The sequence below is a fragment of the Dendrobates tinctorius genome, unplaced genomic scaffold (genome assembly GCF_039654945.1).
Source record: "Dendrobates tinctorius isolate UK_male_01 unplaced genomic scaffold, ASM3965494v1 ptg000039l, whole genome shotgun sequence".
NCBI classification, from domain to species: Eukaryota; Metazoa; Chordata; class Amphibia; order Anura; family Dendrobatidae; genus Dendrobates; species Dendrobates tinctorius.
Window position 1 is genome coordinate 7,238,080 of NW_027361707.1, and position 26,809 is coordinate 7,264,888.

Sequence of the window (26,809 nt, forward strand, 5' to 3'; positions counted from 1 at the left end):
TCTTCAGTGCTCCTGCCGTCCAACTCCAGTCTCAGTCTTACTCCGGTCCATCCTGAGCCGCCCCTCTCGGTACCGGCTACCGTGGTACTCGAACCCCTGGGCCTGCTCCTAACGGTCCCTGTATAGGGGTCGGTTCCACCTGGCAGCTCGCCCGGGGCCCCTCGGTGCCACGGTCCAGAGGGTCCACTCTCGGAGTTCCCGCTCCTGACCACCCGCGCTAACAGGAAGACAAGGATTTCAGGGCCCTACCCGTGCCCACTGACTCACATCTGAAGCAAATCTTTTTGTTCTGAATTCTCGACCCCCATAGTGACAACGCGACAATTATGGGAAATATCTCTCGCACCACCTGGCTAGATGACAAACCCAACTCATTCCATGTTTTTGGCCAGACTTCCCTTAGCCATTCCCCCTGGAAGAATGTACAAAAACCATTGCCATCCGATAAGCCCACCAAAAGACCCAGCTCCTCGGCCGGCACAACCGGTGCAATCCACATGGACCTACCATTGTAGGAATCAAGGAACAAGGCCCACACTTTCAAATCATCGCGAACTTCCTTTTTTAGTCTGATATAGTGGTTCGGGGATCGAACCCCAACCGTCGCCAAAGACAACCTGCGACAAAAGGCCCTCCCCATGGGCATAATACGGCAAGCAAAATTCAACTTGCCCAGCAGGGACTGCACCTCCCGTAAAGTTGCTTTCTTGAAACTGCTGACCCGGTGAACCTCTGCCCTCATTTCCGCCACCTTCTCCACTGGCAACCTGCACTCCATGTTTAGCGAGTCAATTTCAATGCCCAGGAAACTCAAAGAGGTAGCCGGGCCTACGGTTTTTTCCTGTGCCAATGGAACTCCAAAACGTTAGCCAAACTCTCCATGGTACGCAACAACAACGAACAGTTGGTACTCTGCGCCGGGCCAATGAATAAGAAGTCATCAAGATAATGAATACATGACTTCAGGCCCGACACTTCCTTTACTGTCCACTCCAAAAACGTGCTGAAAGCCTCAAAGTAAGAACATGATAGTGACCAGCCCATAGGCAAACAACGATCCACGTAGAAACCCCCATTCCAAAAACAACCAAGAAGGTGCATACTATCTGGGTGGACTGGCAACAACCGGAAAGCCGATTCAATATCCGTTTTTGCCAGCCATGAACCTTTTCCGCAAGCACGAACCCAATACAAAGCAGCGTCGAAGGATGTATACACCACCGAACACAGCTGCGGGTCTATGCCGTTGTTTACCGAAGAACCCTTCGGAAACGAGAGGTGATGAATGAGCTTAAACTTGTTAGGTTCCTTTTTTGGAACGACACCCAATGGAGAAACTCGCAGATTATCTAACGGAACTGAATCAAAGGGGCCTGCCATCCTACCCAGCGAAACTTCCTTAGATAACTTTTCGGACACCACCTCGGGAAACTGAAGTGCAGATTTCAGATTTTTGGTAGACAATTGAAACTCAACATCAACGCTAGGAATCTTAAAACCATCCCTAAAACCATCCCTTAATAACAACGCTGCAGGCCTATCAGGGTACTCATTTAGAAAGTGCTCCATCTCTTCCAGACGGACCGGAGTCACTCCTTTTTTCAGTACCTTCTGAACCCCGGTTTTTTCCAGCTTTGAAGCATTTCGATGCCCCATGACTTCCCCCACACGAGGAACACTCATGTGTAAACTTACATTTTGTTCCAAATCTGCAGGAACCATCATTAAAGGAGAAGCACAGTCCCTTTTGCATTGACACCGAGTGTCCGGACTGTCCTGGACCCCCGGTGCCTCCTTGAAACCCCTGATAACTTTGTCCCACCCTAGTCGGAACCATCACCCTCATCCACAAAGCTATGTCCTTATGCTACCAACGAATGCTTGGTCTAACCGCTTTCCTTTGGCGAAACTGTTCATCGTACCGCAACCAACCCTGCCCTCCGTAAACCCTGTACGCTTCTCCAATTGCATCCATATAACAGAATAGGCCTGAACAATTGTCCGGGGCCTTCTCCCCTAACACAATAGCCAGTATCGCGAACGCTTGCAACCAATTCGAAAAGGTTCTGGGAATTAGACGAAATCTCCTCCTATCCTCATCCTCCCTCTTACTGTCTTCCCTTCTCACTCTATCCAGATTGAAACGTTCTAAAGGAAGCAGGGAGAATATCTCAACGTATTCACCCTTCCAGATCTTTTCCTTAACCTCGGGCTTCAGATGCGTACCTAGGGGGCCCTCGAAACAAACGTAAACTTCCCCTTTTGCCGCATCGCCGATACGTACGTCTTCATCTTTCTCTTTCTCAGCTACGTTTAACGGTGTAGCCCCTGAACTCTGCACCCCTAACCCCCCCGCCGATAGCTGCTGAGTTGCTATCCACCGCTAATGAGCCTGGCAAAGTTGACCCTATTGGTCGACCCTGGCTCCCCGATTCCCTATCACCACCCAGCCAAGCTGACGTTGGAGAAACCCCACCCGGCACATTACTCAAGTCCCAAGACCGAACTAGCTCACGTAGGGTGTGTAAAAAGGACCCAGCCCCCATATTCCCTTCCCCTGCTAAGCCGACATTACCCCTACTATCACGTAAAGACAAAGAAGGGTTAACATTATGCTCAGTATACGCCTCACCTAGCTGCCTGGGTGCTGTGGTCCCAGCAGCCGAAGATCCATGGTCCAGGCGAGAAGAGACCGCACCCGTCCCTGGGCCGATCGTTGGCTCGTTTTGCCGGTCGCTGTCCTCCAACGAATCCTGCCGAGACGCACCCCTCTGCGACGACATGGACTGGACCGAGTTCCGAGGAGCCAGCTAATTGCTGCCCGTTTCCTCTTCTCCACGGAGATGCTTGCCGCTGCTGGATATACTCCCAGGGACCCCCTGCGCTGCAAAACCCCGCGCTGCCCCAGGCGTCCCTCCCCCCTAAGGCAGCTGGCTGCCGACCGTACCCCTGATCTACTCCAGAGCTGCTGCATCCACCATAGCCTCTCTCCCCTCCCTCTCCCAGGCCAGCCAAATGCTGCCCGTGCTGCTGAGCTCCTATAGAGCTGTCATGTTGCACCTGGTACCGTTCACCCCCCCCTTGGACGGCCAAGTGCTGCCTGCCCACTCCAGGCACCCCAGCGTTCCCGTGGTCACTCCAATCCCTGCTAGCCTCCCCCATATGCACAGGGGGCTGCTGACTTCCAACCCCTAAACCCCCCATACTCCCCAAATGGTAACAGCCCCGGAGCTCTCTCCCCCCCGGGGGTTCTGGCAACTGACATGCAGCCGGCGAAGACGTGCTCCCCGCTGTGAGCAGGTGGGCGGAGCTACAACTGCCGCCGTGGAGCACCAGAGATACTGGCCCCCGTTCCCCCGGTACCTCCGGCTGTGTTTGCAGAGCGGTCGCTGCGTCAGCCTGCAGCCCCGCCGCCCCGGCCATCGGTCTCATTACCTCGGGCGGCCTGTGCTCTCGGCCGGTGGGCGGGGCTACGACTCCTCACTCCTGTGCTGGATCCACGCCGAGAGGCCTGTGCCGCAGGCCCCCCGCCGACCCGCTGTGTCTCCTCTCCCACGCAGAGCGGGGCCCGTTCCATGGTGAGGCCCCGCCATACCAGGACCCGGATCCATATTCCCTGCTGTGTCATGAGAAGGAGGGGGAGCCGATACTCCCCCCCCGTGGCAGGCCCCGCCGACCAGCAGGATTCCTCCCGATTCTTTGTCTGCGTGCGCCAGCCCTGCAGCTCGCAGCTTGTACCGGAGGGTCCCTGGAGGGGCTCCTAATACGGCGCCGGACCCGAGGGGTGGGCTCAAGACTAAGGCGCACCGGAGGCCTAGATCTCCGTGGCCGACGTTCCTCTAGTTGGGGTTGAGGGGACCCCGCCACCCCTTGGAGCAGATCCTGGACAGAAGACTGCAACCATCCTGCGCCCCGGGAACCCGCGGCATCCCTCAGCATCTGGAGAACGGACTCGATCTCCATAATGACAGGTACCTCAGATTCCTATTGCTGCCAATGTGTACCCAAAATGGTTGTCCCTCTAAAATGGCTTCCCCTTTTTATACGAACAGCCTGTGCCCCCTCCCCCCCAACCCATGTGACCGACCCTCAACTTAGCCCAGCCCATCCATGCCAGCCCAGAAAATTAACCCCCTATTCAATGTTCTATACACCAACCACCTCCGTATCTACTTCCCTCTCTACCCTGTCATGCCGGCCTCCCTTTTACGGCCTATGGCCTAGTACAGCCTCACTAAACAGGGCACTGGTTGGCTGAGTGAGATATATTTGGAAATGGATGTAGGGTGGCAATGCTTTCCTAAACCGTTGCCTTCTATAGCCTACAGACTTGGCTGCAGAATGAGTTATCTGAAAATTAATGACCACATGAAAGCTGAGCTGCACTTTACGATCATAAATCAGACAGAAAATAAGCGTTGTGAAGACACCGGTCAGAACCAGCTCACTGATGGATTTTCAGTTAACTCATTCTGCAGCCAGCAAGACAGCGCAACACACAGGCTATAGAAGGCAAACCATGTTCAATTTTTAATGAAACCCGAATGCAAAATTTATATTTTTTACAAAAATACAGGGATTTAAGAAAAAAAAAAAGTGTCCACATCCCTTATGATATGATTCTATTCAGCTATTTTCAGGACATAGAGACCAGATTTGCCAACCATTCTTTCTACTAATATCCGTAACTGACCTACATAGAAAATGAGATACTTTAACATAGACTTTCAGGTATCTGCAGCCGCAGCCTCGGATCTTACAAATGGCCACGAGATACATTATTAATGGAGCCCGGGTAGCCACGTTATTATTAATCGCATGCTTTGCAGAGGTGGCAGCTCTGTTTATTCGCTTTCTCTCCGTGTTTAACAAGATAAATCGTTCTGCTTCATTCCAGGGGGACAGGAAACACAGATAACGCACAATGTCGTATAGAAACACAACAAGCCGGATCTATGCCCTGTTCCTTCTGATGATAACGATAGGTCTGCCGTTCTCCAGGCTCGTCCTGGCCGAGGAGCTGTCGGGCACCACCATCCCACCAGAAAGTACGTGCTCCTGCGGGGGTTATTTCATGTACATTTCTATTATTTTATTGGTGCATTTATTTTATTACTGTTTATTTCACGCACGAGAAAAACGAACCGATTATTGTTTGGATCAGAATTTGGTCTGAGTGTCATCCGTTTTTTTTCCGAACGTGGACGGGAGAAAAAAAAGGTTCTCCACGTTCTCCTTTCTGACGGTCCTTGAAAATCGGACGCACTCGGATGTCATTCGAGTGTGGTCTTATTTTTTTTCATGGAGCCACAGACTTGCAATGCTCGGATCAAAACAGGGCATGTCGCCGCGATTTTCCGCTGACCGATCAGTCCGCGAAAAATCACCGACATGCGGACGGCCCCATAGATTATCACGGGTATGAGTGCGATTAGTGGAAACCACGGATGGCGCTCGTACGTGAAAATCAGACGTCTGAACAAGCCCTATGTCACGTGAGCGCTGCAGACAATCAGTAAGGGGGCCGCTAACACCGCCAAAGCAGGTGAAATTGTGCATTATCGGAGCTATCAGACTGCAAAGGGCCCATATGGTGGTCTTGTACAGGGGCCCTCTTCTGTCTGTGTCCGCCCCTGCCTTTAGTAGTAGGAGATCCTCCGTTCTGCATCCTCATCTGTCGGAGAGTGCTTATGAAGAGCGTCTCTCACCCTTGTTTTGCATAATATAGAGGTGATTTTCTTTTTTGGTCATCTTTTTTTTATAGCGTGATGAGAGCAGACCAGAGTTGACATCTAGTTTTGACCTCATTCACATATTGCAGATCTGGGGTGACAGCATCACAATGGTGGAGGAGAGAGTTGCCGGCTCCCTCTTTACACATTCAGAATTTGTAACTGAGACTCAGCGCAGCAAGAGCCATGAAGTCTCTAGATCACGTGTTGCTGCACAAAGTCTCAGTCCACACACTGAAAAAAAAAAAAAAACGGAGCAGCGTACCAGGAAAATGAGGCAATAAGAGTAATACTTCTGTTTTTATTGTCACTTGTGGGAGGAATATGTAGTTCATGGAAAAGCAAATGTAGGTGGCACTCACCGTTCTTGCGAAAAGACTTTTAATTCATATGTTTAAAAACATGGAGCCGGGGAGAAGTGTGGAGGGCAGGATGAACGGACGATAGCCGTTTCGCACTAACTGCGCTTCAACAAGTCCTGTGTAGAATATGTAGGCACTTCTTACTGTGTGGGGGCCATCATACAGTGATGGGGTGCTGTGAGGGCCATCTTACTGAGTGTGTGGGGGGGTCTGTTGGGTATTATGCTGTGGGAGGCTGTGGACGCAGCATACTGTGTGTGTGGGGGGCTGTGGTGTCATTATACTGTGTGGGAGTCTGTGGGGGATCACACTTGCTAGAGATCCGTGGGGACATAATACTTTCTGGGGGCTTGTGTGTAGGGGGTTGAGGGGCCATCATACTGTGTGGGGAGCTGTAAGGGATCATATGACTGTGTGGGGAGCTATGGTATCATACTCTATTTGATGCTGTGGGGCCAAAGTGCTGTGTGTGTGTGTGGAGTGCTGTGGAACCACCTTACCGTGTGTGAAACTGTGGCAGTCTTCATACTATGTGTGAAGAATGCAGGGGACATCATACTGTGTGAGAGGTTGTGGGGATATCATACTGGGTTGGGGTTGCTGTGGGAGCATCATATTGTGTATGGGGCTGTGAGGACCACCATACTATTTGGGGGGGGACTGTGGGGCCATCATACTGTATGAGAGCTGTTGGGCTATCATACTAGTTTGGAGGCTGCTGGACCCATCATACTGTGTGGAGGTTATGGGGTCATCATACATGTGTGGGGTCCAACATACTATATTAAGCGCTTAAATTAATATTAATATAAAATAACATGGAAATATTATTATTGGTCAGAATTAAGCTTAGCTCTCCCCAACAGCCATGGCCTCTCATATGGCCTCGAGAAATGTAATTGCCCACCCTTGCGCTATACTTACTGAGAGGTGAAAATGCTGATGAAGGAATTCCCTGGGGAATTGGGTTCTCTCCGGCTCCAGGTTACTTTATTTTCCTATCCATGAATTAGGTTTGTACGTTGTGTTCTACTGTCCAACTCCCTGTTTTGAATTTGGATGTATTTATGTATTTTTCTGTGTATGAAGTTTCATGGACTTATTGCATCCTCTTGCAGTTAATATCATTTAATATAATATGCTATACTTCTATTTACAGACTATTTTTTGGCTGCATAGAATAGTTATTCTGGGATACATGGAATAACTGTATTCCGCTCATATTTTATAGACTACTGTGCCATTTTAATTGTATTTTATGACTATTTATTTAAAGGAGCCATCCCGTTAGTTTTTTTTCACTCCATAAACTTGTGTAAATGTTAGTGTTGAGTTGTGTTAGTGTATTAATATTTAATTAATATCTATTAATAGGAGCTGTCCTGCTCCTCTTCTCAGTGACATCACTCCTCTGTAGACTCTCCAGGCCACTCTATGCTTTGCCTCAGTGTGTGAGCCGGAACTCTTCAGGTCACTCTATGCTTTGTCTCAGTGTGTGAGCCGGAACTCTTCAGGTCACTCTATGCTTTGTCTCAGTGTGTGAGCCGGAACTCTTCAGGTCACTCTATGCTTTGCCTCAGTGTGTGAGCCGGAACTCTTCAGGTCACTCTATGCTTTGTCTCAGTGTGTGAGCCGGAACTCTTCAGGTCACTCTATGCTTTGTCTCAGTGTGTGAGCCGGAACTCTTCAGGTCACTCTATGCTTTGTCTCAGTGTGTGAGCCGGAACTCTTCAGGTCACTCTGTGCTCTGTCTCAGTGTGTGAGCCGGAACTCTCCATGTCACTCTATGCTTTGTCTCAGTGTGTGAGCCGGAACTCTTCAGGTCACTCTATGCTTTGTCTCAGTGTGTGAGCCGGAACTCTCCATGTCACTCTATGCTTTGTCTCAGCATGTGATCCAGAACTCTTCAGGTCATTCTATGCTTTGTCTCAGTATGTGAGCCGGAACTCTTCAGGTCACTCAATGCTTTGTCTCAATGTGTGAGCCGGAACTCTTCAGGTCACTCTATGCTTTGTCTCAATGTGTGAGCCAGAACTCTTCAGGTCACTCTATGGTTTGTCTCAGTATGTGAGCCGGAACTCTCCGGGTCACTCTGTGCTCTGTCTCAGTGTGTGAGCCGGAACTCTTCAGGTCACTCTATGCTTTGTCTCAGTGTGTGAGCCGGAACTCTCCAAGCCACTCTGTGCTTTGTCTCAGTGTGTGAGCCAGAACTCTCCGGGTCACTCTATGCTTTGTCTCAGTGTGTGTTAGGCGTCAGGTTTCTGCATCTGCTCTGCAGGAATCCAGAGCCTCACATTCTGCGGTCTCCTGCTGTCTATCTACTGCAGAGAAGATTACTTTGCAGCAGACCGCTCCAGAGACTAAGTTCCTCTGTGCTCATACTGGGCATGCTCATGAGACGATTCGCATTGGAGATCAGGAGTCATGTGCCCAGGTCCTGCTCCAGATCTCATTGGTCCATCTCGGAGATCTGGAAAGTCCCGCACGGCTATAAAAAGCGCGCATGACCGTTCGGCCATGCGCTAGTACAGACTATACTTGCTATGTGTGAATGGTGACGGATGTATGGCTCTGGTGACTGACTCATTATAAAACCCCTTCCCTCTGATATTACGCATGTGGATAGGGAATTAGTTTAGCAGTCAGCGCCAGTCAGTGGCAAGCCTTAAGCCACTGTGCACACCGCACCGCTACGCTAGCGTCCGACATTGCGCTTGCTTTCTGGCTTTGTCGTCGAGCGGCCGTGCCCTACGCCGCGCTGCAGCCCTTCTTGGCGTTTGCAGAAGCGACGCCGCACACATGGTAGGTCTAGAGGAACGCAGCTCCTCTGTCTTTGGTCCTGCTCCTGTGACCAGATACCGTGTGTGCATTTACCTGAGGCCTGTGTCTCTAACAGGTTCAGCATTTTGTATGTTTTTGTTGCGGCGCCTCTGTGTGTGAACAGAGCCCGCTGTGCACGCTCCGGGTGAAGTTGAACCCGTGTGCATCATACCGCCATATTGCTCCTCTGTCATTACCTAGCTCCTCTGTAACACCTACTGCACGGTGGACCCCGAGCGGCGAACACACTTTATTATTTATTTTTATTTAGTGCGTTCCGCCGTTTCTAACATTATACTAGCGCCAGGGTCTGGCTAGTAATGGCAGATCAGCAGCAACTCCTTCAGTGCATTTGCCAGCTAGAGGGCCGGTTGGCTACTCTTGAGAGTGTTATCGCAGCGGCAAAGTCTTCGGAGGCTGCTGTACAGGCGATCGCAGAGGGGTTTCACGTATGTTCACGTCCTCCCATGCCCCGACAGTTACCCGCCTCCCGTTGCCCGATAAATTTTCTGGCGGTGGCGCCTCCTGTAGGGGTTTCGTCAGCCAGTGCTCTATCCAGCAGGAGTTACTGGCTGCATGATTCCCTACGGAACGGGCCAAGGTGGGGATTATTGTTTCCCTTCTGTCGGGCAAATCGTTGGAGTGGGCTACGCCACTATGGGAGCGTGATGACCCAAAGGTTCGGACCGCTGCTCAGTTTCTAACAGCTATTAAGCAGGTCTTCCTGGGACCACGGGTCACGCATGACACCTCTCTTCAGCTATTCTCTTTGACTCAGGGATCCCTCTCGGTTAGTCAGCATGCCGTTCATTTTCGGGCACTGGCTTCCGAGCTGGAGTGGTCTGATAAAGCCCTCATCCCTGTGTTTTGGAGAGGTTTGGCGGAGCATGTTAAGGATGCTCTCTCTACCAGAGAGGTTCCTGCAAGTTTGGAAGAGCTGATTGCCATTTCCACCCGCATTGATCTCCGTTTTTCGGAGCGCGGTCTGGAGCGTGCTCAATCCAAACGGAAGGTTACCTCTGCTCCCAACTTTTTTGAGCCTCTGGAACCACCCGAGCCAGAGACTCCACTCCCAGAGCCCATGGAGGTGTCTTGCACCGTTCTCGAGGCGCGTCCGGCGCAAAACACCATTTGCGGTTACCATTGTCAACGCGCTGTTTCTCAGGACAACAGTGTCCCGCAATGACCAAACTCTGTGCCGCCGGGCAAGACCTTTGTCCCTCCCCACCTTCGGCCGAAGGTCCTCGCGTCGGCACACGCGTCCAGTGTGGGTGGTCACTGTGGCTACATGCAGACCACAAAACTCCTGGCGGGGTCGTATTGGTGGCCGCACAGGGCTCGGGACATTAAAAAATATATTCAGGCATGCGCCTCATGAGCTCGGGTTAGCCTCCTTAAGCAGAGAGTGGAGACGTCTGCTGTCACACTACGGCGTTCTATTTCAACTTATGCTCCGAGCGGCTTTGCCGCGCCCGTTGTCTCCCACGTGACCCTTCTTAAACCTGGCGATCTTGCCGCCTCTGATACCTTCCACGTGTCCTGGTTTTCCGTGTCACCTACCGGGACATCAGACTTGCCTTCGGACGAGTCTGAGGCCTATGCCTCTAATGGGCACAAGGTGGTGGATTGGAAGGCTCAGAGGGGAGGGGGCCCTAGGAGGGGGGTAATGTTAGGCATCAGGTTTCTGCATCTGCTCTGCAGGAATCCAGAGCCTCACATTCTGCGGTCTCCTGCTGTCTATCTACTGCAGAGAAGATTACTTTGCAGCAGACCGCTCCAGAGACTAAGTCCCTCTGTGCTCATACTGGGCATGCTCATGAGACGATCTCCCATTGGAGATCAGGAGTCATGTGCCCAGGTCCTGCTCCAGATCTCATTGTTCCATCTCGGAGATCTGGAAGATCCTGCACGGCTATAAAAAGCGCGCATGACCGTTCGGACATGCGCTAGTATAGACTATACTTGCTATGTGTGAATGGTGATGGATGTATGGCTCTGGTAACTGACTCATTATAAAACCCCTTTCCTCTGATATTACGCATTTTGATATGGAATTAGTTTACTAGTCAGCGCCAGTCAGTGGCAAGCCTTAAGCCACTGTGCACACCGCACCGCTACGCTAGTGTCCGACATTGGGCTTGCTTTCTGGCTTTGTCATCGAGCGGCAGTGTCCTACGCCGCGCTGCAGTTGCAGCCCTTCTTGGCGTTCGCAGAAGCGACGCCACACACACGGTAGGTCTAGAGGGACGCAGCTCCTCTGTCTTTGGTCCTGCCCCTGTGACCAGATACCGTGTGTGCATTTACCTGAGGCCTGTGTATCTAACAGGTTCAGCATTTTGTATGTTTTTGTTGCGGCACCTCTGTGTGTGAACAGAGCCCGTTCTGCGCACTCCGGGTGAACATGAAGAGAGAAGGAAGATCCGGCACTGGAGACTTGATAAAATCCACGATAAGTTTTATTCACATAATTTCATGATAAAACCATAAAGGGGAAAACAGACCCCCACGCCTGACGCGTTTCGAACCTTAACCAGGTTCTTCCTCAGAGTGAAGTTGAACCCGTGCGCATCATACCGCCATATTGCTCCTCTGTCATTACCTAGCAGAGGTGTAACACCTACTGCACGGTGGACCCCGAGCGGCGAACGCACTTTATTATTTATTTTTATTTAGTGCATTCCACCGTTGCTAACAGTGTGTGAGACGGAACTCTCCAGGTCACTCTATGCTTTGTCTCAGTGTGTGAGCCGGAGCTCTCCAGGTCACTTTGTGCTCTGTCTCCGTGTGTGAGCCGGAACTCTCCGGGTCATTCTGTTCACTGTCTCAGTGTGTGAGCCGAAACCCTCCAAGTCACTCTGTGCTTTGTCTCAGTGTGTGAGCCGGAACTCTCCAGGTCACTCTATGCTTTGTCGCAGTGTGTGAGCCAGAAATCTCGGTTATTTTCGTGTTCTGTATCAGTGTGTGACCCGGAACTCTCCAAGTCACTCTATGCTTTGTCTCAGTATGTGAGCCGGAACTCTCCGAATCACTCTGTGCTTTGTTTCAGTGTGTGAGCCGGAACTCTCCGGGTCATTCTGTGCACTGTCTCAGTGTGTGAGCTGGAACTCTCCAGGTCACTCTATGCTTTGTCGCAGTGTGTGAGCCGGAACTCTCGGTCATTTTCGTGTTCTGTATCAGTGTGTGAACCGGAACTCTCCAAGTCACTCTATGCTTTGTCTCAGTATGTGAGCCGGAACTCTCCGAATCACTCTGTGCTTTGTCTCAGTGTGTGAGCCGGAACTCTCCTGGTCATTCTGTGCACTGTCTCAGTGTGTGAGCCGGAACTCTCCAGGTCACTCTATGCTTTGACTCAATGTGTGAGCCGGAACTCTCCAGGTCACTCTATGCTTTGACTCAATGTGTGAGCCGGAACTCTCCAGGTCACTTTCGTGCTCTGTCTCAGTGTGTGAGCCGGAACTCTCTGGGTCACTTTCGTGCTCTGTCTCAGTGTGTGAGCCGGATCTTTCCGGGTCACTTTCATGCTCTGTCTCAGTGTGTGAGCCAGAACTCTCCAGGTCACTCTATGCTTTGTCTCAGTGTGTGAGCCGAAACTCTCCGGGTCACTTTCGTGCTCTGTCTCAGTGTGTGAGCCGGAACTCTCTAGGTCACTCTGTTCTTTGTCTTAGTATGTGAGCCGGAACTCTCCAGGTCACTTCGTGCTGTCTCATTGTGTGAGCCGAAACTCTCCGGGTCACTCTATGCTTTGTCTTAGTGTGTGAGCCAAAACTCTCCAGGTCACTCTATGCTCTGTCTCAGTGTGTGAGCCAGAATTCGGGATCAGAAAATAATCACAGATCTGAGTTGCCCCAGTTGCCAATAGAGTAACACTGGGCTGAGTGCTATGCATTGTTTTATCGGATTGCACTCGGCCGTGTTATACGGTAGTGTGACTCCGGTCTTACAGTGTAAGTCTATGGAGCATCTATAAACTCACAATGTAAGGCCATGTGCACACGTTGTGGATTCTGCTGCGGATCCGCAGCGTTTCAGGCCCTGCGGGTCCGCAGCAGATTTAGCTGCGTTGTACAGTACCATTGTTTTCAATGGTAAACTGAAAAACGCTGTGCACATGCTGCAGATTTTTCCGCGCGGATTTGCTGCGGGTTCAAATCCGCAGCATGTCAATTCTTTGTGCGGATTCCGCTGCGGTTTCACACATTCTCCATTGTAGAGCTGTGAAACCGCAGGGCTAAACCGCAAGCTAATCCGCAGGTAAACCGCAGGTCTTTTGACCTGCGGATTTACCTGCGGATTTTCCCAAATCCGCAGGGAAAAATCCGCAGCACCTAAAACTACGTGTGCACATAGCCTAAAACCCACTTCTGGGTCACATGTGATCCGAGTAGTCTGCCGAGCTGTGACATCACCGAGAAGAGGAGCAGAACGGTGCTGGAAACCAGCGAAGAAGGCATCGGTGAGCATATTATCACACTGCACTACAGTACACTAACATTTAGGGGTTAGGTTTAGGGTAAGGATGAAAAAAATTAATGGGAGTTTTAACTAAAAAGTCATAAACCAGAAGTCTGTAAAATATGGAGGAGATACAGTTCTTCCATGAATCCCAGGATAACAACTCTCAGCTGCCAAAAATAATATAAGTAAGCAAATATTCAGTATCGAAAAATGGGTATAATTTGGTAAAATAAAATTGTGTGAATTATGATTTTTTGCAAAATTGCATTAAAAATACAAGTTAGTGATTGTATTCTGTGGTGGTGCGCACATATCAGGTTTTTCGCATGGACCGTGTGTCCATGTTAAAAATCCCACAGACATGTCCTTTTTTTACCAGCAGCATGTGTGCAGCACACGGGCAGACTGATGACACATGGATGACATCCGTGTGACTCGTACCGAAATGAAATGTTTCGGCGGTTGGGGAAAGCAGTACAGCTACCGCTGTTCTCTGGCGCTGGGTGCTGACTACAGCTGTCATCATCCTCACCTGGTCTCCCTGAGATCAGCGAGACCAGGCGATGCTGATGATAGTTGTAGTCAGCACGTTAAATAAATAATTAAATAAAAAAATCTGCGTGGGGTTCCCCTATATGTTAAAACCAGAGCAGTTAAAGCAGACAGCTGAGGGCTTCTATTGTCAAGCTAGGAATAATAATAATAATAATAATAATAATAATAATAATAATAATAATAATTTTTATTTATATAGCGCCAACATATTCCGCAGCACTTTACAATTAAGCGGGGACATGTACAGACAATAAATTCAATACAAGTTAAGACAATTCAAACAGTGACATTAGGAGTGAGGTCCCTGCTCGCAAGCTTACAATCTACAAGGAAATGGGGGGACACAGTTGGAGAGAAATGCTTGTTAATTCAGGTCTGGCAATTATAATAGGGATTTTCATATAAAGCTGCATGATCCGGTCATCAGCCCGTGTGTTTAAGTGCAATAGACAAGTATCAAGGGCAGTTATCATGTGCATGAAGGGTGTGGAGACAGATGAATAGTAGGGTGCAGATTCAGAATATTTGGAAGGAGGGAACAGGGCAAAGTTAGCTTGCTGAGTAGTTGATGTGGTAGGCTTGTTTGAAGAGATGGGTTTTCAAAGCACGCTTGAATAGGTCAGGGCTAGGTATCAGTCTGATCGTCTGGGGAAGTGCATTCCAGAGAGCTGGAGCAGCATGGTTAATGGCCCATCCCCAGCCAAAAAATAGAAGCCCATAGCTGCCCCAGAATTGGCGCATCACATTAGATGCGCCAATTCTGGCACTTTACCCGGCTCCTGCCGATTGCTGCGGTAGCAATTGGGGTAATATATGGGATTGATGACAGCTATGAATTATCAAAAATCACAGCTGCCATCAGCCCTGGGGTTAATGATGGAGAGGTGTCAGTCACACAACCCCCATTACTAAGCCTGGAAGTAAAAATCATCGGTACTGGAAACCGGTACCGGAAACATCAGGACGTATAAAGGTGCCCTTACTGATAGAAAGAAGAAGCAGATAACTTTTTATACCTGATTTGTGAAAAAGAGTTAAAAAATGGCACAAGTATGGGATCCATATAAACTAGGAAGCCCAAATATTGAGAATTTATTGATATGGGATTCATTTTTTTCAGGTCGCCCCTGTGTGGATTGCCATGCCTTTGAATTCATGCAGAGAGCTCTGCAAGACCTCAAAAAGACAGCGTACAACCTGGACTCTCGGGTATGTAGCAAATGGATGAAGCAAAACCTGTGTACCTAATCTAATAAAAATCCAGTTGCGTTATGCAGCTATTTATGCACGGAAATCCCCATATTTGTGAAGGATATAAAATAAAAGAACACTCTGAAAAACTTAGGAGATTGTTGGAAATCACACATCTATGTGTTTCGATAAAAAATGTAGGAAAGAGTCAGCTCACCCGCTCTAAGGCCCAGTGCTCGGAAAGCCGGTAGAGCCGTGGGAAATTGTAATCATGTGAAAAAAAAAATCTAGCATCCAAGGGACTCAATAAAATCACTTACTTTATTAAATTCCACTAAAAATGGCTCATCTGGAATGTCACAACTCCATGGGAGGAAATGGATATACAGACGCGTTTTAGACCCACAGGTGTTTAATCATTGCATGCGTGGGTCTGAAACCTGTGGGTTTTGTCTTGTCTCACCACTTCAACACTGAACAGCAGAAACGTCTATGTTGAAGTGATATCTAGTCTACCAGGGCTTAGCACAGAAATGCCACTCCTGACTTACCTGCAGCCACCAGTGGAGGGAGCTCACTGCATGCAAAGTTATATGTCAGCAAGTTTAGCTATGTAATCTGAGAGTACCAGGATGTAAGGGCTGACAACCTGATTCTAATGATGTGCCACTTACTAGGGCTGTGTTTTGCTATTTCAATAAAATAAAATCAGTGTTTTATCAGCAGAATATTATCACTATAGGACTAGGTGTCTCCTGCCTCCTGGTCCAACCCCCCCCCCACTACTGATTAGCTGCTTTCTGTCAATATACAGTGTACACAGAAAGCAGCCAATCAGTGGTGTGGGCTTCATTCTACAGAGCTTAGGGTTTAGAGCACTGCTAGGTGTACAGCAGAGAAAGGTGTGATTGTTTCACAACTGCTGCACCCAGTAAACTAAGCAATACATTGCCTGAATCAGGGCATCTGCAACTATATCATGCTGCTCTTAAATTACATAGCAAAAACCTACTGACAGATTCTCTTGAAGTTCAGCACTTTCTGCCTTATTGTTCATACCCATATACTGCTTAACAGTGCCTAATAAAGCTTCCACACAAGGTCCATAAAGTACATCCATTCAGGAGCCAAATAATAGCACTAAACAATGCCATAGTAACACTTCCATAAAATATCTACATAATACTGTGGCCTCCCGAGGAACAGTCGCCACAGAGGTACTGCACCTCCTCCTGTGGTGTGGTACCCCACCATCCAGGTAAGTTGGAGGCTCCTGACCACGCTCCAACACTCGCACCCCACGCAACAGAGTAGTTCAGCAAAGCCACATTGCGGCTCCCTGCTTGGAACATGAAACGTGCTGGGAGGCGGGTGGAGTTGAGAATGCATAAAAGAGCGGGAAGGTTTAGAATTACAGGTCAGTCTGGGAGAGGAAGCCACTCAGAGAGGAGTGAGTAAAGAAGATCCCTGGAAGAGGGATGGAGGAAGGAGGTGCTGCAGCAGACCTGAGTGACCCGGGTCTGCTGGCACGGGAAAGGAAAGGAGAAAGACATTGAACTGAAACCTGATCTTCCATAGGAGAGAGAGATTAGTACGGAACGAAGGAGTAAAAGGGAACAGAGGACGTGGGTTAGAGGAAGAACCCTGCCTAGTTCTAAGCGCAAGGCCGGGGCCCAATCCCCGAGGTTGTATGGACACTAATGGTTCTGCAGCAGACACCGGTGGAGTAGTGGGCTGTAAATGCACTACTCCCATCTAAGACTTGAGGGCACAACAGCAACTTGGATAGTGAGCCGGGACTCAGGAGTAGGGAGTCCCCGAAGCAGGATACAGCTGTCTGCCGTACAAGTAGAGTTCTTGGGAACATCTGTCAGGAGGCACTCCAGTGTAACTCAGTACTGGGAGTACTTCACACTTAAGGGCGCTATAGAGGAGACTTTCAGAAAGGCACATGTTGGCGGAGCGTTGGAAGGGAGCATTCCATCTTGCCTGGAGGTTGACTGAGTCCCTGACCCGGAGGACACGGCACGGAGGCAGGCACCTGTGTGTACTACAGACTGTGAGTAAAGCTTTGGACCTGCAAGCCCTGGTGTCCTCCATTCATTCTTGCACCAACGCATCCAGCCCCGCTACACCTGGGTACCAGCTTCTACACCGCTTGTGCCTCTCCTCTGCCCCCACATCGACACTGCCCTGGGGCTACAGCTCCACCTGTGGGGAGCTTCACCATCTTGGCTGCAACACACCACCAGCCCCAGAGGATCTGCATGCAGCGTCGGCCTAACATCTCACTTGCCGAACACCACAAGTGGCGTCACAAACTATTTATTCAAACCATTACATTTCCCCCATTACTTGGGTGCCCAGGGCCACGGACCGGGTCCCCGCTGCTGTGACACATCCCGCTGATACCGGCCCGGTACCGAGTACCCCACAGCCCTGGGAGGGCGACCCAACTTGGCGTCACGAACAGGATGACGAGACCCGATGCCATCGGGTTTTGTGTGCCTAAGATTTGTTGGACTTAAAACTTTTGAGAATGTGCAGAAGACCCAATTAATAGACTGTAAAATGAACATTAAAATGGCCGCTGGACGGAGAAGAAGGGCGTGACGATATGGGAGGTCCTAGGAAAAGACTGCGAACAGTCTTGGGCCTCTCCTTCCTGAATTACTATGTGACAGCCACATGGCCCACCCACCGAGGGGTTCGTATACTGGCTTGGTATGGAGGCGCTGGAAGAAGACGCTGCCCCAAGAAGGAGGGGCAGAAGCCAGTGGCGGGAAGGAAGCCTAGGCAGGAAGAACGCCAGAGCGCCATGATGGAAGAAGAGGGAAGGAGGCCTGCAGAGCGCGGGGAGGTGAATCTCCCCGGCGCCATGGCTGAAGGCTCAGACCCTGTTTCTAGGATGAACCTCCAGCAGCTGGAGGACGAAATTGCCCAGCTGACGCGCCGCCTGCAACTGAGGCAGGAAGTGCTATGGACATTGAATCTGCAGCGCACCCAGAAGGGGCCTACACCTGCGGTACCTGTGACACCGGTACCTGCCGCTGCTGCACCGGACCTCTTCCAGGCAGACCCTGTGAAGCCTGCGATCGCTGCCATGCCACCGGCAGCGTACCTTGTTCCCTCCCTGCCGCTACTACCGGAGGAGTTGTACACAACACAGGGAGCTGAAGCAGAGGAAGAGGAGCTCCCGCCTGGACCTGACGCGGTCGCGCAGGTCCCACCAGAGACCCCTGCGGATCCGGAGCCGCCATTAGCTCCACCGCCGTCTCCGGTGTCCCACCGGGCAGCGCCCACCGCCACTACGCCTACACCGGACCAGAGACCACACCGCCAGGAGGCTCCAGGTACTTCTGATGCCCCTACACCTGGGAAGGCCCTGGGGTGTACCGCGGTCGCAGCGGCTGGCCAGGTCGTGCTAGATCTGGTCTGGGACCGGGATGCCTGTCCCCGGGGGGAAAAACAGGAACCCCTGACGGTGGCGCAGTGGTGCAAAACCAGCCTGGATCGGTCCCGGGAGAAACGGGAGGATGATGAGAACTGGGCTATTTGTCAAGCTACCATCCGGCAACTGGCAGCTGAACACCGGGAGAGGGAGCAGCGCCGGCTTGCGGTACTAGGTCCAGATTTGGACCGGAAGGAACAGGTCAGAGCCGGTCACTACGGTCCCAGAGATGCGGCAGGTTGGGGCCACGTCCTGAATGTGAATCATGAGAGAGGGTTCGGCTTTATCCATGACCCTAGCCGAATCTCCGATCTGTTTTTCAACCGGAGAGACGTAGAACCTCATTTGAGAAAAGGACACCCTGCCAGAAACCTGGGCCCGGGACATCATGTGACCTTCACCAGACACAAAGGCCTGAGAGGCTGGTATGCTATGAACATTAGGCGAGTCCCGGAGGATCTCATCAAGACCTACAGGCAGAGACCGCCCACTGCCCCATGTGCCAAGCTGGAGCCGTACCAGTCCCACAGCCAAAGGTACGGAAAGCTGCACGTTTCACCCCACTGGAGGAAGAATACCTGAGGACTGCCAATGCATTTATCTCATCTGGTAGCGGTTCCAGTCCAGAAACCCCAGGAGGGAACAATCACTAGTCAAGAAGTTTCTAAAAAAAAAAAAAAAAATGAAAATAATAACTCGCTACCCAGGAGGGTTTATTTGCACCGTTGTGCCTTTTGTTCTATTTTTGACCATCATGGTTTAGTTTTGTTTGTTTTTCCAGTGTTGCCCAGTTGTGTTGGCAGCCTTTCCATTTGAACTACGGAGATCATGAACGCTGAATGGTCCAGAACTGCTATTGTAAATAGTTGCACCTCTTTAGGTGCCCTCTCTTGGTTTTACATGGACAGTTTTCGAAGATAAGGTCTACCTTATCTGGAGTATGACTCCAATCAGAGGACACTGCAAGAGATCCCGGCTGGGAGTGGTGTTCAGCACTTACAAGAATTGTTGAAAGTTTAATGTGAAGTATTTGTTAATGATGTGTCTTATAAGAGTATTGGTAACTAGGAAATGGCTTTTATATAGAATTAGGAATGTTTTGGTAGAGAGATGAGAGATTTGAATAAAGAATAAAGAATTGAAAATGTAGGTGATGAACCAGGCACCACGGTTGTCACTCAGAGTTAAAAGAAAGTAGAAAATGTGCACCAAAGATGGAAAGAAATGTGTTGATGAAGAATACTGAAGTGATCGTGAGTAACAGACAATAGCACTTTGAATTACGTATTGTACTGAAAATTGCACTTTTGACTTAAGATTTTAGATAGTTAATTCAGAATTGTTTGCAACATTCAAGAATGAGTGCCTCCCACATTGGCAAGTTTAGTATAAGAAATGTTTGTTTAGCATTACAAAAATTTTGTATGTTCCTGTGTTGTCAACTTTGTGTGCCTTGCAGCCCGCGGACGTGCTGTGTTTAACGGGGGGTATGTGGTGCCCCCGAAGCTCAGTCACCACAGAGGTACTGCACCTCCTCCTGAGGTGTGGTGCCCCACCATCCAGGTAAGTTGGAGGCTCCTGACCACGCTCCAACACTCGCACCCCACACAACAGAGTAGTTCAGCAAAGCCACATTGCGGCTCCTTGCTTAGAGAGTAGCAGAGCACCTTTGGTGGTTCCCTGCTTGGAACACGAAACGTGCTGGGAGGCGGGTGGAGTTTAGAATACATAAAAGAGCGGGAAGGATTAGAATTACAGGTCAGTCTGGGAGACGAAGCCACTCAGAGAGGAGTGAGGAAAGATCCCTATTAGAGGGATGGAGGAAGGAGGTGCTGCAGCAGACCTGAGTGACCCAGGTCTGCTGGCACGGGAAAGGAAAGAAGGAGAAAGACATTGAACTGAAACCTGATCTTCCATAGGAGAGAGAGATTAGTACGGAACGAAGGAGTAAAAGGGAACACAGAGGACGTGGGTTAGAGGAAGAACCCTGCCTAGAAGTTCTAAGCGCAAGGCCGGGGCCAGGTCCCCAAGGTTGTATGGACACTAATGGTTATGCAGCATACACCGGTGGAGTAGTCGCTGTAAATGCACTACTCCCATCTAAGACTTGGGGGCACAACAGCAACTTGGATAGTGAGCCGGGACTCAGGAGTAGGGAGTCCCCGAAGCAGGCTACAGCTGTCTGCCATACAAGTAGAGTTCTTGGGAACATCTGTCAGGAGGCACTCCAGTGTAACTCAGTACTGGGAGTACTTCACACTTAAGGGCGCTATAGAGGAGACGTTCAGAAAGGCACATATGTTGGCGGAGCGTTGGAAGGGAGCATTCCATCTTGCCTGGAGGTTGACTGAGTCCCTGACCCGGAGGACACGGCACCGAGGCAGGCACCTGTGTGTACTACAGACTGAGTAAAGCTTTGGAACTGCAAGCCCTGGTGTCCTCCATTCATTCTTGTGCCAACGCATCCAGCCCCGCTACACCTTGGTACCAGCTTCTACACTGCTTGTGCCTCTCCTCTGCCCCTACATCTACACTGCCCTGGGACTACAGCTCCACCTGTGGGGAGCTTCACCATCTTGCTACACTTGTAAGGAGAGCTTTAAACTAGAACAACATGGGAAGGGAAGCAAAAGACCAGAAAAAGCCATACACCTGACAAATGCTATTGAGAACTCTGCTATTAGAAGTGGAAAGGAAGAACAAAGACGAAAGAATCTAATTAATAAAAATATTGGAGAAAGAGAAACCAATCACAAACTAAAATGTTTCTATACTAATGCACAAAGCATGGGCAACAAACAAGGAGAATTGGAACTACTAACACAGGAAAAGAAATATGATGTCATTGGAATCACTGAAACTTGGTGGGACAATACACATGATTGGAATACAAGACTAGAAGGATACAACTTATTTGCAAGAAACAGACTTGATAAACGAGGAGGGGGTGTCGCATTGTATGTTAGAAACGCGTATATCTGCACAGAGATTGAAGCTTCAGAGACTGGGAGTTCTGTGGAAACTGTTTGGGTAAGAATACAAGGACAGAACAATGGAAAGGACACCATTGTAGGCATTTACTACAGGCCGCCTGTGCAAGCTGAAGCTATGGATGAACTCTTTATGCATCAAATGGCCAAGTTCTCCAAAAAATATGACATAGTTGTCATGGGAGATTTCAACTATCCAGACATTTGTTGGGAATCTCTCTCAGGCAAAACTAACAGGTCAAGGAAATTCTTATCCTCTCTTGCTGACAACTTTATCTTCCAAAAGGTAAGGGAGAAAACAAGGGGAACTGCTACCTTGGATCTAATCCTTATAAACAGGGAGGAAATGGTTGAGGAGGTAAAAGTGGCTGGGACCCTAGGAGGTAGCGACCATGCTATTTTAGAATTTTGGATAACTAGAGGCGGAAGACCTGTGAAGACTCAGACATCAAGGTTAGATTTCAGAAAGGCAGATTTTAAGGGATTCAGAAAGAGAATTGGAGGGATCCAATGGCTGGATATCCTTAAAGACAAAAATGTCCAGGAAGGATGGGAAATCTTGAAAAATGAAATTCTCAAAGCACAGTTGTTAACAATTCCGAAAAGAGGGAAGAATAGGAAGCAGTTAAGGAAACCAGGATGGATGAACACAGAACTTAAGCACATGCTAAAAAGGAAGAAAAAAATGTTTATAAAATGGAAAAAGGGAGGCATATCTAAAGAAGAATATAATGCTGTCTGCAGAACCTGCAGGGCACAAATCAGATTATCTAAAGCTGAAAATGAATTGAGGCTTGCAAGAGATGTCAAAAGCAATAATAAAGGATTTTGGGGATATGTCAAAAGTAAAAGAAAAGTCAAAGATGCTATAGGATTTTTACAGGATGAAAATGATGAAATGGTAAGACAGGATGTTGAGAAGGCTGAACTTTTAAATTCCTATTTTGCATCTGTTTTCTCTCAGAAAGGAAATGTAACATCAACTGTTATTCACTGTCCTATTAAGGGAATAGAAGAATCCAGGATATCTATAAACAGAAAGATAGTGAGGAAACACTTAGCTAGCCTAAATGAATTCAAGTCTCCAGGTCCAGATGAATTACACCCCAGAGTACTGAAGGAGATAGCAGAAGAAATTTTTGAACCCCTCTCTATAATCTTTGAAAATTCTTGGAGAACAGGAGAAGTGCCAGAAGACTGGAGAAGAGCAAATGTTGTTCCTATCTTCAAAAAGGGGAAGAAGGTGGACCCAGGTAACTATAGGCCGGTGAGTCTGACTTCTATACCAGGAAAGATCTTTGAACAAATTATTAAACAACATGTATGTCAATACCTGGATAAGAATGAAGTGATTAAACAGAGTCAGCATGGGTTTGTAACTAATAAGTCATGTCAGACTAACTTAATTTCCTTCTATGACGGTATCACTGATTGGGTGGATCAAGGAAATGCTGTAGATATAGTTTATCTTGACTTCAGCAAAGCATTTGACAAAGTCTCTCATACAATCCTTATTGAAAAAATGATTAAGTATGGAATGGACAAGGCAACTGTTAGGTGGATTCATAACTGGCTTAGTGATCGGACCCAAAGAGTGGTCGTAAATGGCTGCACATCCAGTTGGAAGAATGTCTCAAGTGGGGTACCACAGGGCTCTGTCCTGGGCCCTGTATTGTTCAACATCTTTATCAACGATTTAGATGAAGGAATTGAGGGTAAACTGATTAAATTTGCTGATGACACAAAGCTAGGAGGGATAGCTAATACTAGAGAAGAGAGAGAGAGGATTCAAAAAGATTTAAATAAACTGGAGAAGTGGGCAGCAACTAACAGAATGGTTTTTAACAGGGAGAAATGCAAAGTACTACATCTGGGCAATAAAAATGGAAAAAACATATATAGAATGGGAGGAATAGGGCTAAGTGACAGCACATGTGAAAAAGACTTGGGTATACTAATAGATCACAGACTGAATATGAGTCAACAGTGTGATACAGCAGCAAAAAAGGCAAATGCAATTCTAGGATGCATTAACAGAAGCATACAGTCTAGATCACGTGAAGTCATTATTTCCCTCTACTCCTCTTTGGTCAGACCTCATCTGGAATATTGTGTCCAGTTTTGGGCACCACATTTTAAAAAAGACATCAACAAACTGGAGCAAGTTCAGAAAAGAGCGACCAGAATGGTGACCGGTCTGCAAACCCTGTCTTATGAGGAAAGGTTGCAGGATTTGGGATTGTTTAGTTTGCAAAAGAGAAGACTGAGAGGAGACTTAATAGCTGTCTACAAATATCTAAAGGGCTGTCACATTGTAGAAGGATCAACTTTATTCTCATTTGCACAAGGAAAGACTAGAAGCAATGGGATGAAACTGAATGGGAGGAGACACAGATTAGATATTAGAAAAAACTTTTTGACAGTTAGAGTGATCAATGAGTGGAACAGGCTGCCACGAGAAGTGGTGAGTTCTCCTTCAATGGAAGTCTTCAAACAGAGGCTGGACAGACATCTGACTGGGATGATTTAGCGAATCCTGCTTTGAGCAGGGGGTTGGACCAGATGGCCCAGGAGGTCCCTTCCAACTCTACGATTCTATGATTCTATGATTCTATGACTGCAACACACCACCAGCCCCAGAAGATCTGCATGCAGCGTCGGCCTAACATCTCACTTGCCGAACACCACAGGTGGCGTCACGAACTATTCATTCAAACCATTACATTTCCCCCATTACTTGGGAGCCCAGGGCCACGGACCGGTTCCCCGCTGCTGTGACACATCCCGCTGATACCGGCCCGGTACCGAGTACCCCACAGCCCTGGGAGGGCGACCCAATACACTCTTAAAATCCTACACAATACTGCCATATAGTCTCTTTATAACACTGTCATAAAATCTTATACAATACTGCCATATAGTTCCCTTGTAATACTGTCATATAAATCCCTCACAATACTACCTTTCACTACCAAAATGAAACTAATATTCAGTGTCTACAAATACTGCCAAACAATGCTGAAATATTACTTCCATTCAGTGTCCACATAATACTTGACATGAATTGGCATAATAAGGCTGACAAAAAATATGTAGCACCCTGATAATATTTCTGAACATTCTCCTATAATAATGTCATATGATTGACACACAATACTGCAATTCAATATCCAAATAATACCGCCATACAGCAATAAATACTGGGTGGATTTAGCATTTGTCTGGAACGTGACAGCAGAGTAGGGTTTTCTTCCTTGGAGATGTCTAGGAAATGAGGCCCCCGAGCATCTGACCCCAGTCCTGACCATCCTGCAATATTGTCTCGTGCCCTTTCGAGCTTATCCATATCAGTGATTACCAACACATGATGTCGGTCTTCTTTCTTTTTTTCTAGACGGAGACACTTCTACTGAAGGTGGAGCGGAGAACCCTCTGTGACTGTTTATCTATGGAGGGTCTGAGCTGAAGTTGAGTGACATTTCCCAAGGAGCACCCCCCGTTTACTCTTCCGCTGCTGGTTCGGGTGTGGCGATGCATTGCTTTGCAGCGTGGCCCAGTTCCCGCTGGCAGCCTAAGTGTTAAACTCATGAATTATGACTACACATGACAAACCCATCCTGACACTGAGCTGTGCATGTGTGCAAGGAGACATTATGGCTGGGAGAAATTCACAATAAAGATCACAGGATTTTTTTTATTATAATACTCATTTTTTGAGGGAGTGGGGTGGGGGTGATCACATTTTTTTAAATTAATTTTGCATTTTATTGAAATAACAAGCCCGCGTCATTTATATCACTTTGTGTCTGGTTATCCATGATTAAATAAATTTATTTTCCTACAGCCATTGGGAGAATGACTCAACACAGCCATATTATCTCTTTATTTATAAGCCCTGAAGGGCATTTGTTACAATATTAAAATACCAGTACGTTACTAAAGCGTGTGTTGCCAAAGCTAGTATTATGCCACTGACCTAACAATAATGTGACCTGAATCCCTTCTTAAAATAATAAATATTGGCCCCTATGTTCCATTTTAAAACAAATAATGCCCCATGAACAGTGGTGTAGCTAGCGTCTGATGGGCCACTGAGCAATTTTTGGACCTGGGCCTCCATCTGTATATTGGTTAGATGTATGGGCCCTTGTAGCGTTCTGAAACCTATAAAAACATGCTGTCACGGTGCTGTTGTAGGATATCTCCGGGCTAGAGGCTCTTCCTTATTCCTAAAGCTAGGGACGCCTAAGCAACCCCTGCTCCCCAGATTAGAGTTGAGCGAAACAGGTCGGTCAGATTCAAAAGTCGCCGACTTTCGCCAAAGTCGGGTTTCATGAAACGAAACCCGACCACAGTGTGAAGTCAGCCATGCGGTCGGCAACCCAAGCGCCAAAGTCGAGTTTCGCTGAATGCTTGCACGTGACTTTTTTCAGCCAATGAGAGAAGCGGAGCATAGCGGGAGTGGGAGAGGGAGAGAAGAGAGAGATTTCGCCACCACTAGGGGTAAAATTCATGCCAGGTTTGTTTACAGTCTTCCACTCACTGCCGACTTTTCTCCCCATTGACTTGCATTGGGTTTCATGTTTCATGACTTTTCCCTATAGTCGGCCGATTTCGTTCCACTCGACTTTTGATAAATGTCGGGTTTCTTTAAACCCGACTCCACCCTAAAAAAGGCAAAGTCGCTCATCTCTACTTCTGATGGTGAAGACATCGGGACCACATGCCTTGCTGAGCTTCTAAATCAGCCCTTATCTGTCCCTTTTCCCACCCAGGGAAGTGGGGAGTTGTAGAATATAAGAACACACAAAACCACACTAACAAGGGAAGACGTACAGGGATAAATGTAAATACCAGTCATACAAATATGCACTCACAAACAACAGAGTGGAATACCAGGAAATTAAGTAAGGAGAAAACAAATAGGAGAGGATAAGGATATGCACACAGACAAATTACCAAGCAACAGTCTTCTGAACAACACTCCAAACGCCTCTTCAAACAACCAACACCTCCAACACCAGAACTAGTCAGTATGAAACTAACAATGGCAATCCTTGATTATTATATACAGCAGAGGGGCGTGGCCAACACTGAACAGCTGAGAGCATCAAAGCAGAAATGCTAGGGGAGCTCTCAACTGAACAGATTAACCCCTGCACTGCTAGCAGAAACCTGCACTGTTTAATATGAAGGTGAAGTGTTTCTGATCAATGGAGCAGTACTTGAAATCAGACACCATGGTCTTCTGGC

General features: G+C 48.4%; 1 protein-coding gene across 1 annotated transcript in view; it reads left to right on the plus strand.

Moving 5' to 3' along the window:
• The window catches only part of LOC141088403 (NELL2-interacting cell ontogeny regulator 1-like), a 41,617-nt gene extending 16,192 nt beyond the window's left edge, over positions 1–25,425 (plus strand). Inside the window, exons 2-4 of the mRNA XM_073574446.1 lie at positions 4,898–5,048; positions 15,045–15,133; positions 24,951–25,425. Of these exons, the coding sequence (XP_073430547.1) occupies positions 4,925–5,048; positions 15,045–15,133; positions 24,951–25,022 (285 nt within the window). The 5' untranslated portion in view covers positions 4,898–4,924 and the 3' untranslated portion in view covers positions 25,023–25,425. The remainder of the gene's footprint in view (positions 1–4,897; positions 5,049–15,044; positions 15,134–24,950) is intronic.
• The last annotated feature ends 1,384 nt before the right edge of the window (positions 25,426–26,809 follow it).